This window comes from Megascapheus bottae, chromosome 6, assembly GCF_031878675.1.
Source record: "Megascapheus bottae isolate mThoBot1 chromosome 6, mThoBot2.hap1, whole genome shotgun sequence".
Lineage (NCBI taxonomy): Eukaryota > Metazoa > Chordata > Mammalia > Rodentia > Geomyidae > Megascapheus > Megascapheus bottae.
In genome coordinates, this window is record NC_143514.1 from 76466751 (window position 1) to 76480462 (window position 13712).

A 13712-nucleotide genomic window follows, 5' to 3' on the forward strand; every position below is an offset into this window, starting at 1 on the left:
GATGGGATTAAAAGTGTGGACCACCAGTACCCATCTTCCCTGAGCCTTTCCTGGTGGAGCTCAGGAGTCTGTTTTCTCATTGGACCACACAACCCTTTGAAGGTATGTATGTGCCTTGTGAAAACTTGAGGGAGGCCATTTACCTTTCTGTGTCTCAGTTTCCTTTCCTGTCAAATATGAGACAGAACTGACTTTTGTTGGCTGTGTATGCTCATCACATCCATGACTATAAAGCTAAAAAGTTTTAATTATGGAAAAGGAAACCTCTTGGCGTCATAAAATACAGATAATGATTTGAAAGGCCCATCCAGCGGGCTGGGTTTAATACCCAGGTTGTCACTTGCTGTGTGGCAGATCCAGTGGTGCCACGGGTCTCCAGCTGGCTCTGGGGGGGTGGCTATTCTCAGAAGTGCCAGAGGGGGTGCGGGGGATGGAGAAGGGCATGATAGTAGTCAACACTGGTCTGGAGTAGGATGAAGTGTAAATGCTCTCTCTCAGGCCAAACTGGGGTAGAAGCCACTTCTGTTTCAGGTGCTCATACAGTCCATAGTTTGTAGGGGGACCTGCAAGACAAATCAGTAACAAGACAAATCGTGAGTGACACAGGGATACAAGTAACACAGGGCCCAACCACAAAAAGAAATTGTGTTTATTGGGCTGGGTGCTGGTGGCTCATGCCTGTAATCTTAGTTACTTAGGAGGCTGAGAGCTGAGGACTGTGGTTCAAAGCTAGCTCAGGAGGAAAAATCTGACCCCCCCCCTTTTTTTTTTGCCAGTCTGGGGCTTGAAGTCAGGGCCTGGCCGCTGTTCTTGGGCACTTTTTGCTCATGGTTAGTACTCTGCCACTGAGCCACAGCACCACTTCTGGCTTTTTCAGGTATGTGGTTGTGGAGAATTGAACCCAGGGCTTTGTGCATGCTAGGCGAGCGTGCTACCACTAGGCCATGTTCCCAGCCTGAGACTCTAATCTCAATCACCAGAAATCTGGAAGTTGAGCTGTGGCTCAAGTGGTAGAGTATCAGCCTTGAGTATAGAAACTCAGGGACAGTACCCAGGATCTGAGTTCAAGTCCCAGTGCCAGCACAAAACCAGAGCAAAACGAATGAGCAAGAAGCAGTGGTGAGGCTCTGCAGATTATCCTGGCCTGCATATCCGGCTCAGTTAGGATGGACAGGATGGAGATGGCACATAAAAGGTTCATGAATACCCCACACCTGTATGATACACATCTGCCCCCAAGGATTATATCCACTACATCCATTAGTCACAGTCCTTTTTTTTATTATTTTTTGGTCATGGGACTTGAACTCAGCCTGGGTGCTGTCCCTGAGCAATTCAGCTCAAGACTACTGCCCTGCCTTGAGCCAAGCCCCACTTCCCATTTTCTAGAGGTTAATTGGAGATAAGAGTCTCAGGTCCTTTTGTGCCCCGGCTGGCTTTGAACCTCGATCTTCAGATCTCAGTCTTCCGAGTAGCTAGGATTACAGGCATGAGCCACCTGGCCTGGCTTAGTCAGTCTTTAAGAAAGTTTCTCTGCTGGGCAGTTGCTGGCAGCTCATGCCTCTAATCCTAGCTACTCAGGGGGCTTAGATTTGAGTCATCTGTCTTCCCACTGTAATGTCACTTCTTTGAGGGCAGGAGTTTGTCACCACTGTGGGCCTGGTACTGTGAACCAGGGTCCTCAACAAGGAATGGGAATATAGTGGAAATGTTCACAATGCACGGAGCAGATGGCAGGTGGGAATCTGGGCTGCTGCTGTCTAGGTGAGGGCATCCTAGATGATCTCTGGTGTCAGGGAGAGAGGCCGCCAGGAGTGGCGGTGGGACCCACTGCTGGCCTGCAGCCTGGCTCCCTAGTGTAGGTCCTTGTGAATGATGGCTGCATAGCTAAGGCCTTCTAGCACACAAGAAAATCCTAATCGATCAGATTACCAAGGAGGGGGAAGTCGGATTTCTCTGGCAGCCACAGCAACTTATGCTTGCTCCATTTCCGGACGGCGGGCATGCCTGGGTTGTAGTTCCTCCGATTGTAGTGATCATCGTAGGAGCTGATGAGGTAGCGATGCGAGGGCTCCCGGTGGTGGGTGATCAGGTGTTTGTATGGCAGCCCCTGTAGGACGGGTGCGGTGGACACATTACTCCTCAGAACAAGGCGTCCACCTGGCTCTGGGAGCAGTCCGATGGAGCATGGGCCTCCATGGCTGGCAGTGAGTCCTGTGGAGCCACCGAGTTAGATCTCAATTTGTCGACTTCACCCTAACACAGTCTGCATTCACAGACAGATACACAGGAGTGTCAAGATTCAAAGCCAGCCCAGCAGGAAGTGTCTGTGAAATGTCTTCTCTCCAATCAACCCAGAAAACTGCAAGTAGAGCTGTGTCTCAAAGTGGTAGACTGCCAGTCTTGAGCAAAATGAGCTCAGAAACAGTGCCCAGATCCTGAGTTCAAGCCTCAGGACTGGCAAATAAAGTTATACCTGTAATCCTAGCTTCTTAGGAGGTTAAAGTGTGAAGCCAGACTGGGCAAACACATTTCAGAAACTCTTAATTCCATTAACCAGCAAAAAAGTTAGAAATGGAAGTGTGGCTTAAAGGGTAGAGTGCCACCCCTGAATGAAAAAGCCAAGCAAGAATGAGAGGTCCTAAATTCAAACCCCAATACTGGCACCCCTCCAAAAAAAAAGACAAGAAAAGATAATGAAAGTCAGGGTACTCAGCTGAATATGAAGTATGCTTTGTGATCTGAAATTAAGTGCCTTGATTGGTCTCATCTGCCCAAGTGCCAGTTTCTAAACAAATTGAAAGACACTGACATTGGGGAGCTTGTATTTCAACCGGTAACTGTGGGAAGAATCAGAAAAGGCTCCATAAACTGCCTTTTCTGCAGAAGGATTTACAGTTCCCTCATCTGGGAAACCAGGGAGCTATGGCTTTAGTGGGGAGTTATTTACCGAGAGAAGAAAGCCATGTTCTCTTTACTCAGGGACCGCTGCTTGATTCACTGCTTGTCTTAAGAAAATACTTCTGGCTGGAAGGGGCCACCTGGGGCTGAGGATGATTTACAGGGGAGGATGTGGGGATTTGCATGTCTGCCCTCTTGTCTGGGGTCGGCCAGGAGATCTGTCTGCTGTGGTTTGCAAACATATTGTGCCCCAGACTTCAAGTGCTGGTTCCATAAATAAGTCAGACCACAATGCCAGAGGGAGAAAAGTGGGGTGAGTGCAGACACAAAGTGGGGTTTCCAAGGCCTGCCTCACTGGGACCCCGGATGTGTATCCAGTGCTGGTCAGTGAGCTTGAGCATCCCACACAGAGGAAGGCATGGCTGTGGAGCCTGGAGCCAGTTTCTAGCTGTTTCTTTTGGTTCTGGGTGTGGCCCTGTTGTCTTGATTGTTGCTCTGAGATTTTTGTATTAATCAGAGATGACAGGGCTACAGTTTCTCAGGAGAATGGGGGAGGGGTGTGTGTGCGATACAGGGCCACACAGGACTGGTTAAAAGGTGAGAGTATCACCAGTCCTGATGCCTCCTGCCTGTCATCCTGGCTACTCATGATCAGAAGTTAATGGCTCAAAGCCAGCCAGGTTAGAAGAGTCTATGAGCCACAAAAAGCTTTGAGAAAAAAAAAAGAAGCCTTGAGTTCAAATCCCAGTACCTGGATTAAAGAAGAAAGAAAGAAGCAAAAGAAAGGGGCCAGGAGTGTAGCCTAGTGATAGAGTGCTTGCCTACTATGCATGAAACCTGGGGTTTAATTCCTTGGTACCACGTACACAGAAAGGCAGAAGTGGTACTTGGCTCAAGTGGTAGAGTGCTAACTTTGATAAAGCTCAAGGAAAGTGCCTGAGTTCAAGACCCAGGACTGGCCAAAAGAAAAAAAAAGGCTCATAGACATTCTGTCTGGGCTGGTTTCAAACTGTGATCTTTATATCTTGGCCTCCTGAATAGCTAGAATTACAGGTATGAGCCACCAGAGCCTGGCTAGAATAGGAAATTTAAAACCTGGTTGGCATTCCTGCCCCGTAGAAAAGCTCAGCAAGAGAGTCCTCCCTGAGTAAGGACAACCCTGCAAAGGTGTAGAGAAGGAAGGAGGGGAAAATCAAAGATGAGTAGGGGTAATAGTTAAGGTGACCACAAGGGGGCAGTGTTGTGCCTAGGTCCATGTGCACAAACGGAATCCTCAGGAATGAATGCTTCTGTGGAGTGTGTGTGTCTGTACACACACGCTCTGGGGCTGGAGGAGTTTCTTAATTTTTGTTGTTGTTGTTGTGGGACTTGAACTCTAGGCCTGGGCACTATCCCTGAATTCTTCAGCTCAAGCTTACTGCCCTACCCCCTTGAGCCTCAGCTCCCCTTCCAGTTTTCTAGTGATTAACTGGAGATTAAGAGTCTCATGGTCTTTAGTGCCCAGGCTGGCTTTGAACTGTGATCCTCAGAGCTCAGTCTCCTGAGTAGCTAGAATTACAGGCGTGAGCCACTGCGCCCAGCTTTTATTATTTATTTATTTGCTTATTTATTTGTAGGTTGTGTGGCTTGAACTCTGGGCCTGGGTGCTGTCCCTGAGCTCTTCAGCTCAAGGCTACCACCTTACTTCTCAAGCCATAGCTTGAGAAAACTTTAGTTTTCTGGTGGTTAGTTGGAGATATGAATCTCACAGACTTGTATATTTTTTTTTTCAGTCAGGCAACTTGAACTCTGGCTTTGATGCTGTCCCTGAGTTCTTCAGCTCAAGGCTACCACCCCATCCCTTGAGCCACTGCACCACTTTCTGTTTTCTGGTGTTAGTTGGAGATACAAATCTCACAGACTTTCGTGCCAGGGTTGGCTTTGAACTGCAGTCCTCAGATCTCAGCCTCCTGAATAGCTAGGATTACAGGTATGAGCTGCCAGTGCCTGGCTGGGGCTTCTTAATTTTTTTCTTTTTTTTGCCCTGAGCTCTTCAGCTCAAGGCCACTGCCCTACTCTTGGGCCTGGGTGCTATTCCTGAGCTCTTCACCTCAAGGCTACTGCCCTGCCCTTAAGCCACAGCCCCACTTTTTCTAGTGATTAATTGTAGATAAGAGTCTCTTGGCTTTGTATTTGTATTGCCTGGGCTGGCTTTGAACCAAGATCCTCAGATCTCAGTCTCCTGAGTAGCTAGGATTACAGGCATGAGCCACCACACCTGGCTTGGGGTTTCTTAATTTTAACCAGACTGTATGTTAAACCTTGGGTCACAGTTTAACATGGGGCCACACATCTTTTAAGAAAGGCCATTATAATTCTTTATTTTATGAAAACCTGTCTAGGGTTGGGGGCCCCAGACCCCTGGTTCTGTCTTCAGAGCTAGCAGTGCCAGTGTCAGTGTGATGGCAGGGTGTCAGCAGTTAGGAATGCCAGTGTGCTCTGAGAATATCACTGTGGTCCAGGGCTGCCAGTACACATGAATTACCCTGGCATGGGCTCCCCAGAACAGAAGGTGGCTGGTCATTGATAGCCGATGATGAAATACTCCAAGATGCCCCTTGTTCTGAGCACGGCTCGTATGACTTCTTGGGGGGGGGTCTAAAACATTTGGATTCTCTTATCTCCTGTACCTCACTCTCTACCTCACTCCCTACCTTCGTGCCCCATCACCTGATAGTGGTTTTTCCCTCCACAGGGATAATGACACCTGACAAAGGATGCCACTTGGCATGTTCAACTCTGCCCTAATGAGGAACACTTATGGGCTTCCTTCTTCCCAGGGCATACCTGAAGGGAGCCACACACAGGTGGTGGTGAGTGGCTGCCTCTCGCTGCTTTTCCTGTGGGGGCCAAGCTGGCATAATCTCGCCTGTGCATACATGTCCCTTACCTCATGTTTCTTCGCTGCATACCATCTGGAAATGTGGTCCGGCTTGTGGTCTAGGTAGGGGATGTACTCCTTTCTGTAAACGCTCTGGGGTGGCTGATCAGTGGTGGGTTTGCTGAACTGGAAAAGAGCACACGTTCTCAGACCTCCTGCCTGAATTAGGGGAAAGAGGGGAAACGGCAAGCCCAGGCAGCACACAGCATAGGAAGGCTGTGGTGCAGGGCTAAGCATTGCACCTCGAGCCCATAGATCACCCATCACACCCACCTCAGGTAAGTGAAATTGTCCTTTTGTGTCTGGGTATTTCACGTAATGCCTTCAAAATTAATCATATTGTAACATACTCCAGAATTTCATTCCATTTGTGTATTTATGTATTATGTGTCTACTTATTTAGCCGGTCCTGGGGCTTGAACTCAGTGCCTGGGTACTGTCCTGAGCTTCTTTTTGCTCAAGGTTAGGGCTCTACCACTTTGAGTTATAACTCCACTTCAGATTTTCTGGTGGTTAATTGGAGATACAAATTTCACAAACGTTCCTGTCCGAGCTGGCTTTGAACTGCTATCCTCAGATCTCAGCTTCCTGAGTAGCCAGCATATAAGCATGAGCCACTGGTGTCTGGCTTTCCAATGGCTTTCAAAGTACACGGTTACACCAAGAATTGGGCACCATTGCCAAGCTTGCACCAGCAAGTTGACGAATCTGGGAAGAGTTAAGTCAGATAGAGTAGATGTTCTTCAAAGAAACTGGGGACTGAAGGGTTGACTCCCATCCTGTTCTCCCAGTGTATAAGATACCAGGCAAGCCACCAAAGACAGGTGGCCCGACGCCAGCAGGGTCATCACCCAAGCCTAGCTCTAAACATCCCATTGTGGGCTCAACCCAGGAAGTCCCACCTCCCCTTGGCCCAATGGCTTTTGCATTAACTTTTGACCCCTTTGTTTAGACCCCACAAAACCCTAACTCCTGTCTCAGCTCAGATGCACAACCTCCAATCCCACTGGAAGGTCTGTGCCCCTCCCTGTTCCTCAGTAAACAGTCCTCGCCTGTTGACAATCCAATCCAGCCTATTCCTTTTCCATTCTCCTCTATTTTCCTAATAAAATATCAGATGCCTAGAAATAGTCAACTGAGACTCCCCTGTGGTGACCCCCCTTCCTGTGGTGTTCCTAATAGGATTGAGACTTTGGTGACAGCTGTAAATCCCTGTAGAGCACACAGGCCCCAGTGAGCCAGTCTTAAGATTCAGCCATCTGCTGCCCTAAATTTGGAAATAGCAATGAACTTTACTCCTCCCTTGATCTGACAGCCCTTTGTCCACCCCTCAGTCCCTCCTCACCGTTCTCCTCTCTTCCACCCAGTTTCCAATGAGCACTTTGGATGAATATTTCTTCTGGCTCTGCGCGAGGAGTGGCTGAGGGCTCACAAAGTTCAGAAACATGATGTGACACGCTCAGGGGAAGTAGGTGTGACCAGAGTTGCTGAGTTTGGCTTTTCTTAAAAAAAAAAAATTCTGGAGCTGCTCTTCTGATTGTGAAGAGGGTGGCAGTATTAAAACTTCAGGACATTAAAAAAAACAACAAATAGTAAAACGCCCAGCACCATAGTCCTGAGAGCTACCTTACCCTCCAGGGGCAGTGATGTAATTTTGGCTTCTCTTCTGTTGACTATCTCCATGGTGACAGGTGCTAGGCACACAAACTCTCTGCTAGAGAACAACTGATTCAACAGAAAAAAAAAATAAAGCCCCCCCAAATAAACCAGCCAGCAAAGGCAGGAATGAAAGGTTATTATTTCTATGTTTTCATCTACCCCCAGATGGGCGCAGCTGTATGTACACACACACACACACACACACACACACACACACACACACACACACACACACACAGTTCATTCAGGTGAGGTGAACTGAATTGTTGTGTGTGTGTACGTGTGTGCACATGTACCCATGTACAAATGCACGGCTGGTCCAGGGGCTTGAATTCAGGGCATAGGTGCTATCCTTGAGCATGTTCTCTACCATGAGAACCATATAGCTCCACTCTCAGCCTTTTTGTGCTTAACTAGAGATGAGAGTCTCATAGACTTTCCTGCCTTGGCTGGCTTCAACCCACAACCCTCAGAATTGAGGGTTGCGTAGCTAGTATTAGAGGTGTGAGACTCTGGTTCCCAACAAGGTAGACTTTTTAAAAATCTTTGATGAGAGATTTTTTTTCCTCATGAGGGTATGCTAATGGAAAATGCTAATTAGAAGGCAGACATTTTGTATTTAAACTCTTGTCCAAAGTTCTTGCTTGATATCCAGGAAAACAGTTTCTAAGTAGGCATTTTTTTTGTCATTCTGTCTTCCTCCAGAGATCTATAAAGTTACATCGTTCCACTCCCTCCCACTCCCCCTTTCTTCCTTTCCATTTCCTGAGTCTTTGTCTCTGAAAGGCTTCCTTCCTTCCTTCCTTCCTTCCTTCCTCCCTTCTTTTGCTCAAGGTTAGTGCTCTACCATGTCTGCCTTTCCTCTCCTTTCCCTCCCTTCTTCTTTCCCCTCTCCCTCTCTCCCCCCTTCTCCCTTCCCCTCCCTCCATCCTTCCGTTCTTCCTCTCTCTCTCTCTCTCTCTCTCTCTCTCTCTCTCTCTCTCTCTCTCTCTCTCTATCTATCTCTCTATCTCTCTCTATCTCGTCTTGGGGCTTGAACTCAGAGCCTGGGTGCTGCTGTCATTTAGGTTTTTCACTTAAGGCTGATGTTCTACCACTTGAGCTGTAGCTTGGATTCCAGCTTTCTGCTGGCTAACTGGAAATCAGAGTCTTTTGGACTTCCTGCTTGTTTTGACTTTGAACTGTGACCCTCAAATCTCAACCTCCTAAGAGTTAGAATTAAGAGGCATGAGTCACTGCTGCCTAGCTTGTTTTATCTTCATTTCATTTTTCTCCTTTCTTCCTTCATTTGTTCCTTTCTTCCTTGTTCGCTCCCTCCCTCTCTCTTTTTTCCTTTCCTTTCCTCTCCCCATTCCCCCCCCTCCTTCTTTCTTCCCTCCTCCCTTTCTCATAGGTTTTGAATTCAGAGCTTCACAGTTGCTAGGTGAACTTTCATTTACATCATAGAATGGTATTATCTTCTCTAGAAGATGATTATAATTCACTGTTCCAAAGTTCCTGTTACCATTGTTGTTGTAAGAACCATCCTAGAAAACCACAGGGACACAAGTCATGTAGAAGAAAGCAAGATTTAATGTCCACCAAAGTGGACAGGCTAATCTCCCGGGGGCTAAGGGATAGAGAAGAGTGAATTACTCTCAGGCAGGGAAGGGAAGTAATTATAGGGTGGAGGGGAGGAAGGGGTGGAGACCAAAGAAGGGGCTGGGAGCAGGAAATCTTTGAAGGTGCAGCAGGACCCTGGAGCTATCAGCCAGCCAGGGCCAAACATCCTATAGATGGCTTATATGAGAAAAACATCCTGTACCTGGCACATAGATGAAACAATACATTCTGTAGTCAGGGCCTATAGTGGGCTTATCGCCAGAAAGCATGCTATATTGGGGCACATAGTCAGGTCTGGGCACCTTGCATCTGGACACTGGAATGGGCACTGGGACTGAGGCCATAGCATGTCGCTAACAGTTGGGGTTGGAGTATGTGCACTTTCAGGTGGGAATGGGCAGCTGTGGCTGGGCGCAGCCTGTGGATGTCCAGGATGAAGGCTGTCACCCTAAAAGGGGGCAAATAAGCCTTCAGTTGTGCGGTAAATCCAGTCTGTGAGATACCTCATTGGGATAGGTGGAATCCAGATTATTTAGCAGAAAGCCAGTGGACTGTTGTCTCAAAGACCAGCAGCCCAGAACAGAGCTTCCACAAAGCTTTTAAAGACAACAGCCACATGCTTGGGGTGAAGAACAAGCCTTAACAAAAGCGGATCTTATATGGACACACCCAGGCACAAACAGAACTTTTCCATCTAGGTTCGTATGTAGGTATATTTTACATATGAGGCCCTTGCCTGTTTGACTAGTGAGGATTTTCTCCTACTCTGTGGGCTTTCTCTTGAACTTGAGAGCTATGTTCTTTGCCATAGAGAAACTCTGCAGTTTAGTGCAGTCCCATTTGTCCAAACTTTAATTTGTTGTGTTTCTAGATCTTTATTAAGAAAGTTTTGACTTGTGCCAAGGAGCCCTAGTGTATGTCCTATTCCTTCCTGTAAAGTTCTAAGGGTGTCTGTTTTTACTTCAAGGTCTTTGATCTATTTGGAATTAATTCTGGTGCAGGGTGACATATAAGGATTCAACCTTAATTTTCTACAAGTGCTTAACCAGTTCTGCCAGCTCCATTTGTTGAAGAGGCTGTTTTTTTGGCTCCCTTATCAAAGATTAGGTGGCCATAGATCTGTGGGTTGATTTTTGGGTCTTCAGTTTTATTCCATTGATCCTCCGTTGTGCACAAATACCATTGTTGATCCACTCATCAACTGAGGGACATCTGAATTGGTTCCATATCTTTGCTATGGTAAATAGTGCTACAATGAACATTGTTGTACTAGTGGATTTAGTATGTCCTTGTTTCTGGACAATTGGGTAAATGCCAAGTAATGGAATTGTTGGGTCATAGAGGAGTTCTATGTTTAGTCTTTTGAGGAACAGCCATACTGCTTTCCATTGATTTTTTTTTGCCAGTCCTGGTACTTGAACTCAGGGCCTGAGTACTGTCCTTGGGCTTTCTCAAGGCTGGAGCTCTACCACTTAAGCCACAGCACCACTTCTGGCTTTTTTCTATGTATGTGTTACTGAGGAATTGAACCCAGGTCTTTGTGCATGTTAGGCAAGCGCTTTACCACTAGGCCAAACTCCTGAGCCCAAGCCATTGATTTTTGAAGGTTAATTTTACACACTGTGACTTTGTAAAAGTTTCAAATCAGTTCAAGTAATTTGGAAGTGGAGTCTATAGGTTTCTCTAAATACAGAATCATGTCATCTGCAAAGGGGGGAAGTTTTACTTCATTTTTCCCTATTTGGATCCCCTTTATGTTTGCTTCTTGCCTTATTGCTCTAGGTAGGAATTCTAATACTATATTGAAGAGCAGAGAGAGAGAGAGTGGATATCCTATCTCATTCCCGATTTTAGGGAATGGCTTTAACTTTTCACCATTAAGTATAACGCTAGCCATAGGTTTGTCATACACAGCCTTTGTTAACCTGAGGAATGTTCCATGGACTCCTAGTTTCTCCCCAGAGCTTTTAGCATAAAGATGTGTTGGATTTTGTGTGTGTGGGGGGGGTGGTGTCATGGGGCTTAAACTCTGGACCTGGGTGCTGTCCCTGAGCTCTTCAGCCCAAGGCTACTACCCTACCCCTGGAGTCACAGCCCAACTTCCTGTCTTCTAGAGATTAATTGGAAATAAGAGTCTCATAATCTTCAGTGCCCCTGCTGGCTTTGAATTGTGATCCTCAGATCTCAGCTTCCTGAGTAGCTAGGATTACAGGTGTGAGCCACCACGCTGGGCAAGAACTAGTCTTTCATAGCTTTAGGAAGGATAAAAAGTCTTCTGGGACCTAATAGTGTTGGATTTTATCAAATGCCTTTTCTGCATCTATGGAGATGATCATGTGGTTCTTGACCTTGCTCTTGTCAATATGATGAATTTATATTAATTGACTTGCATAATTGATTTGCATCACTGCAATTCATCCTATTTGATCATAGTGTATAATTTTTTTTGGTTGGTCCTGGGGCTTGAACTCAGGGCCTGAGCACTGTCCTTGAGCTTTCTCAAGGCTAGCACTCTATCCACTTGAGCCACAGCACCACTTCCAGCTTTTGTGTGTATATGTGGTACTGAGGAATCAAACCCAGAGTTTTGTGCATGCTAGGTGAGCACTCTATCACTAGGCCACACTCCAGGCCCGATTAGAGTGTATAATTTTTTTTTTTGATGACTTGTTGAGGTCAATTGGCTAGTATTTTGTTGAGAAGTTTTGCATCGATGTTCATCAAAGAAAAGGGGTCTATAGTTCTCTTTCTTTGATGAGTCCCTCTCTGGTTTTGGGATGAGGGTTATGCTGGCTTCATTGATTAAGTTTGGTAGAGAACGCTCACTTTCAATTTCATTGAAGAGTTTGAGGAATATTGGTGTGAGTTCTGCTTTGAAGGCCTTATAGAATTCAGCTGTAAATCCACCAGGTCCTGGACTTTTCTTGGATGAGAGATCTCTTACTGCCATTTCTGTTTCATTACTTGAAATAGGTCTATTTAGTTGGTTAAGATCTTCTTGGTTTAGTTTGGGTATGTCGATATTTGCTAAAAATTCTTCCATCGCTTCTAGATTCTCAAACTGTTGGCATAACTGTTTGAAAATTATTCCCTTATGATATTCTGGATCTTGGTAGCTTTTTTCTTTTCTTTTTTTTTTTTTTACTGGTCCTGAGCAATGTCTTTGGGCTTTCTCAAGGCTAAAGCTTAATCACTTGAGCCACAGCACCCCTTCCTGCTTTTTCTGTGTATGTGGTACTAAGGAATAGAACCTGGGTCTTTGTGCATGCTAGGCAAGCAATCTACCATTTGGCCAAACTCACAGTCCCCTGTTTAATTTTAATAATTTATTTCCTTCTGATTTGGGTTTGGTTTGTTACTCTTTTTTGTTGTTTGTTTCCCCCCCTCCCAGGAGTTTATGTGCATCATTAAATTGTTGGTTTTAGATTTCTCCAATTTGTTAATGTAGGCACTCAGAGGTATAAATTTTTCTCTGAACAGTGTCTTTTCTGTGTCCCAAAGGAGCTGGTATTTTGTGTGTTTCTTTTTGTTAAATCACAAGCTATCATCGTTTTGAAACTACTTAGAATGAAACTCACCTATGAAAATGATCCTATCTTCCAGAGAAAGTAAGCATGACACTGTTCAGGGCCTCTGCCAAGAGAGATGAAGGTAAAATTGACACAGAACGGTGATGGGAAGAGAAAAAGAGAAGGCTATTGACAGTACAGTTCTTAGATCAATCCTTGGATTTTTTTTCCCCCAGTCCTGGGGCTTGAACTCAGGGCCTGAACACTGTCCTTGGTTTTATTCAAGTCTAGAGCTCTACCACTTGAGCCACTACACCACTTCTGGCTTTTTTTTCTACGTATGTGGTACTAAGGAATCAAACCTGAGTCTTAGTGCATGATAAGCAAACGCTCTACCACTAGGCCAAACTCCCAGCCCCCACCTCTCTGTTTTCTGCCTGAGTTGGCTCTTTATCTTAAAATGGAAGTTGTTTTCCTTAAGATATCTCAGGATCTCTCCAGAAAGCTTGGTTTAGGATGGGATTGATTTTGGTCCCAGCCTTCATGAGTTTCTGTGTCAAGGCTCCCCTCCCTTGTTACATTGCTTTAAGGCCCTTGGTTGGAAGCTCAATTTTGACCTTGGGGCTGCTTAGCTCCTATAACTCTTCATGGCCCCCTAGGGGCTAGCTATTACAGGAATGCTCCCTCTGCTGTATCTTCTCTCTTCCAGCTTAGGCAGGCAGGACCAGGAGTCCGAAACTGGGCAAAAGGAGGCTGACTGTCACTGTGCCCCTGGAGAGGAAGAGTTTCTTCTCCTCCACTGTCCCAGAACCTCAGAACTCTACCTCCTGAGCCATGATGGAAAGACCTCTGGAGACTGGACATAAAGCATCTGTGTGCCCAGCCAGTCGAACACTGCAGTCCACACCCTGAGTCAACCTAGACATGTCTGACCCTTAGCTAAGGACTCTGTGAGCAATTTTTGTAGAATGCTCACAGATTCACTGTCCTCGGTGGACCCTCATGATGGTCAGTTCAGATTTTCCCATCAGAGAACATGGAGAGAGAGAGGCCTAACTCTCCATCTTCTCCTCACCCCCAACTGTCTCTTCTGTTGTTCCACAACATTCATTAGGAAGGAC

The 13712-nt window shown here is 46.1% G+C and overlaps 1 protein-coding gene across 1 annotated transcript; it reads right to left on the reverse strand.

The window, feature by feature from the left end:
* Positions 1-241: 241 nt before the first annotated feature.
* Cfap107 (cilia and flagella associated protein 107) lies at positions 242-7504 on the reverse strand. The gene is made up of 4 exons (XM_090333913.1): positions 7167-7504; positions 5831-5947; positions 1933-2110; positions 242-563 (listed from the first exon to the last, which is right to left on the reverse strand). Exons 1-4 carry the CDS (start codon positions 7266-7268, stop codon positions 337-339), a joined length of 624 nt encoding a protein of 207 aa, XP_090190039.1. The 5' UTR covers positions 7269-7504; the 3' UTR covers positions 242-336.
* Between the last annotated feature and the right edge of the window lie 6208 nt (positions 7505-13712).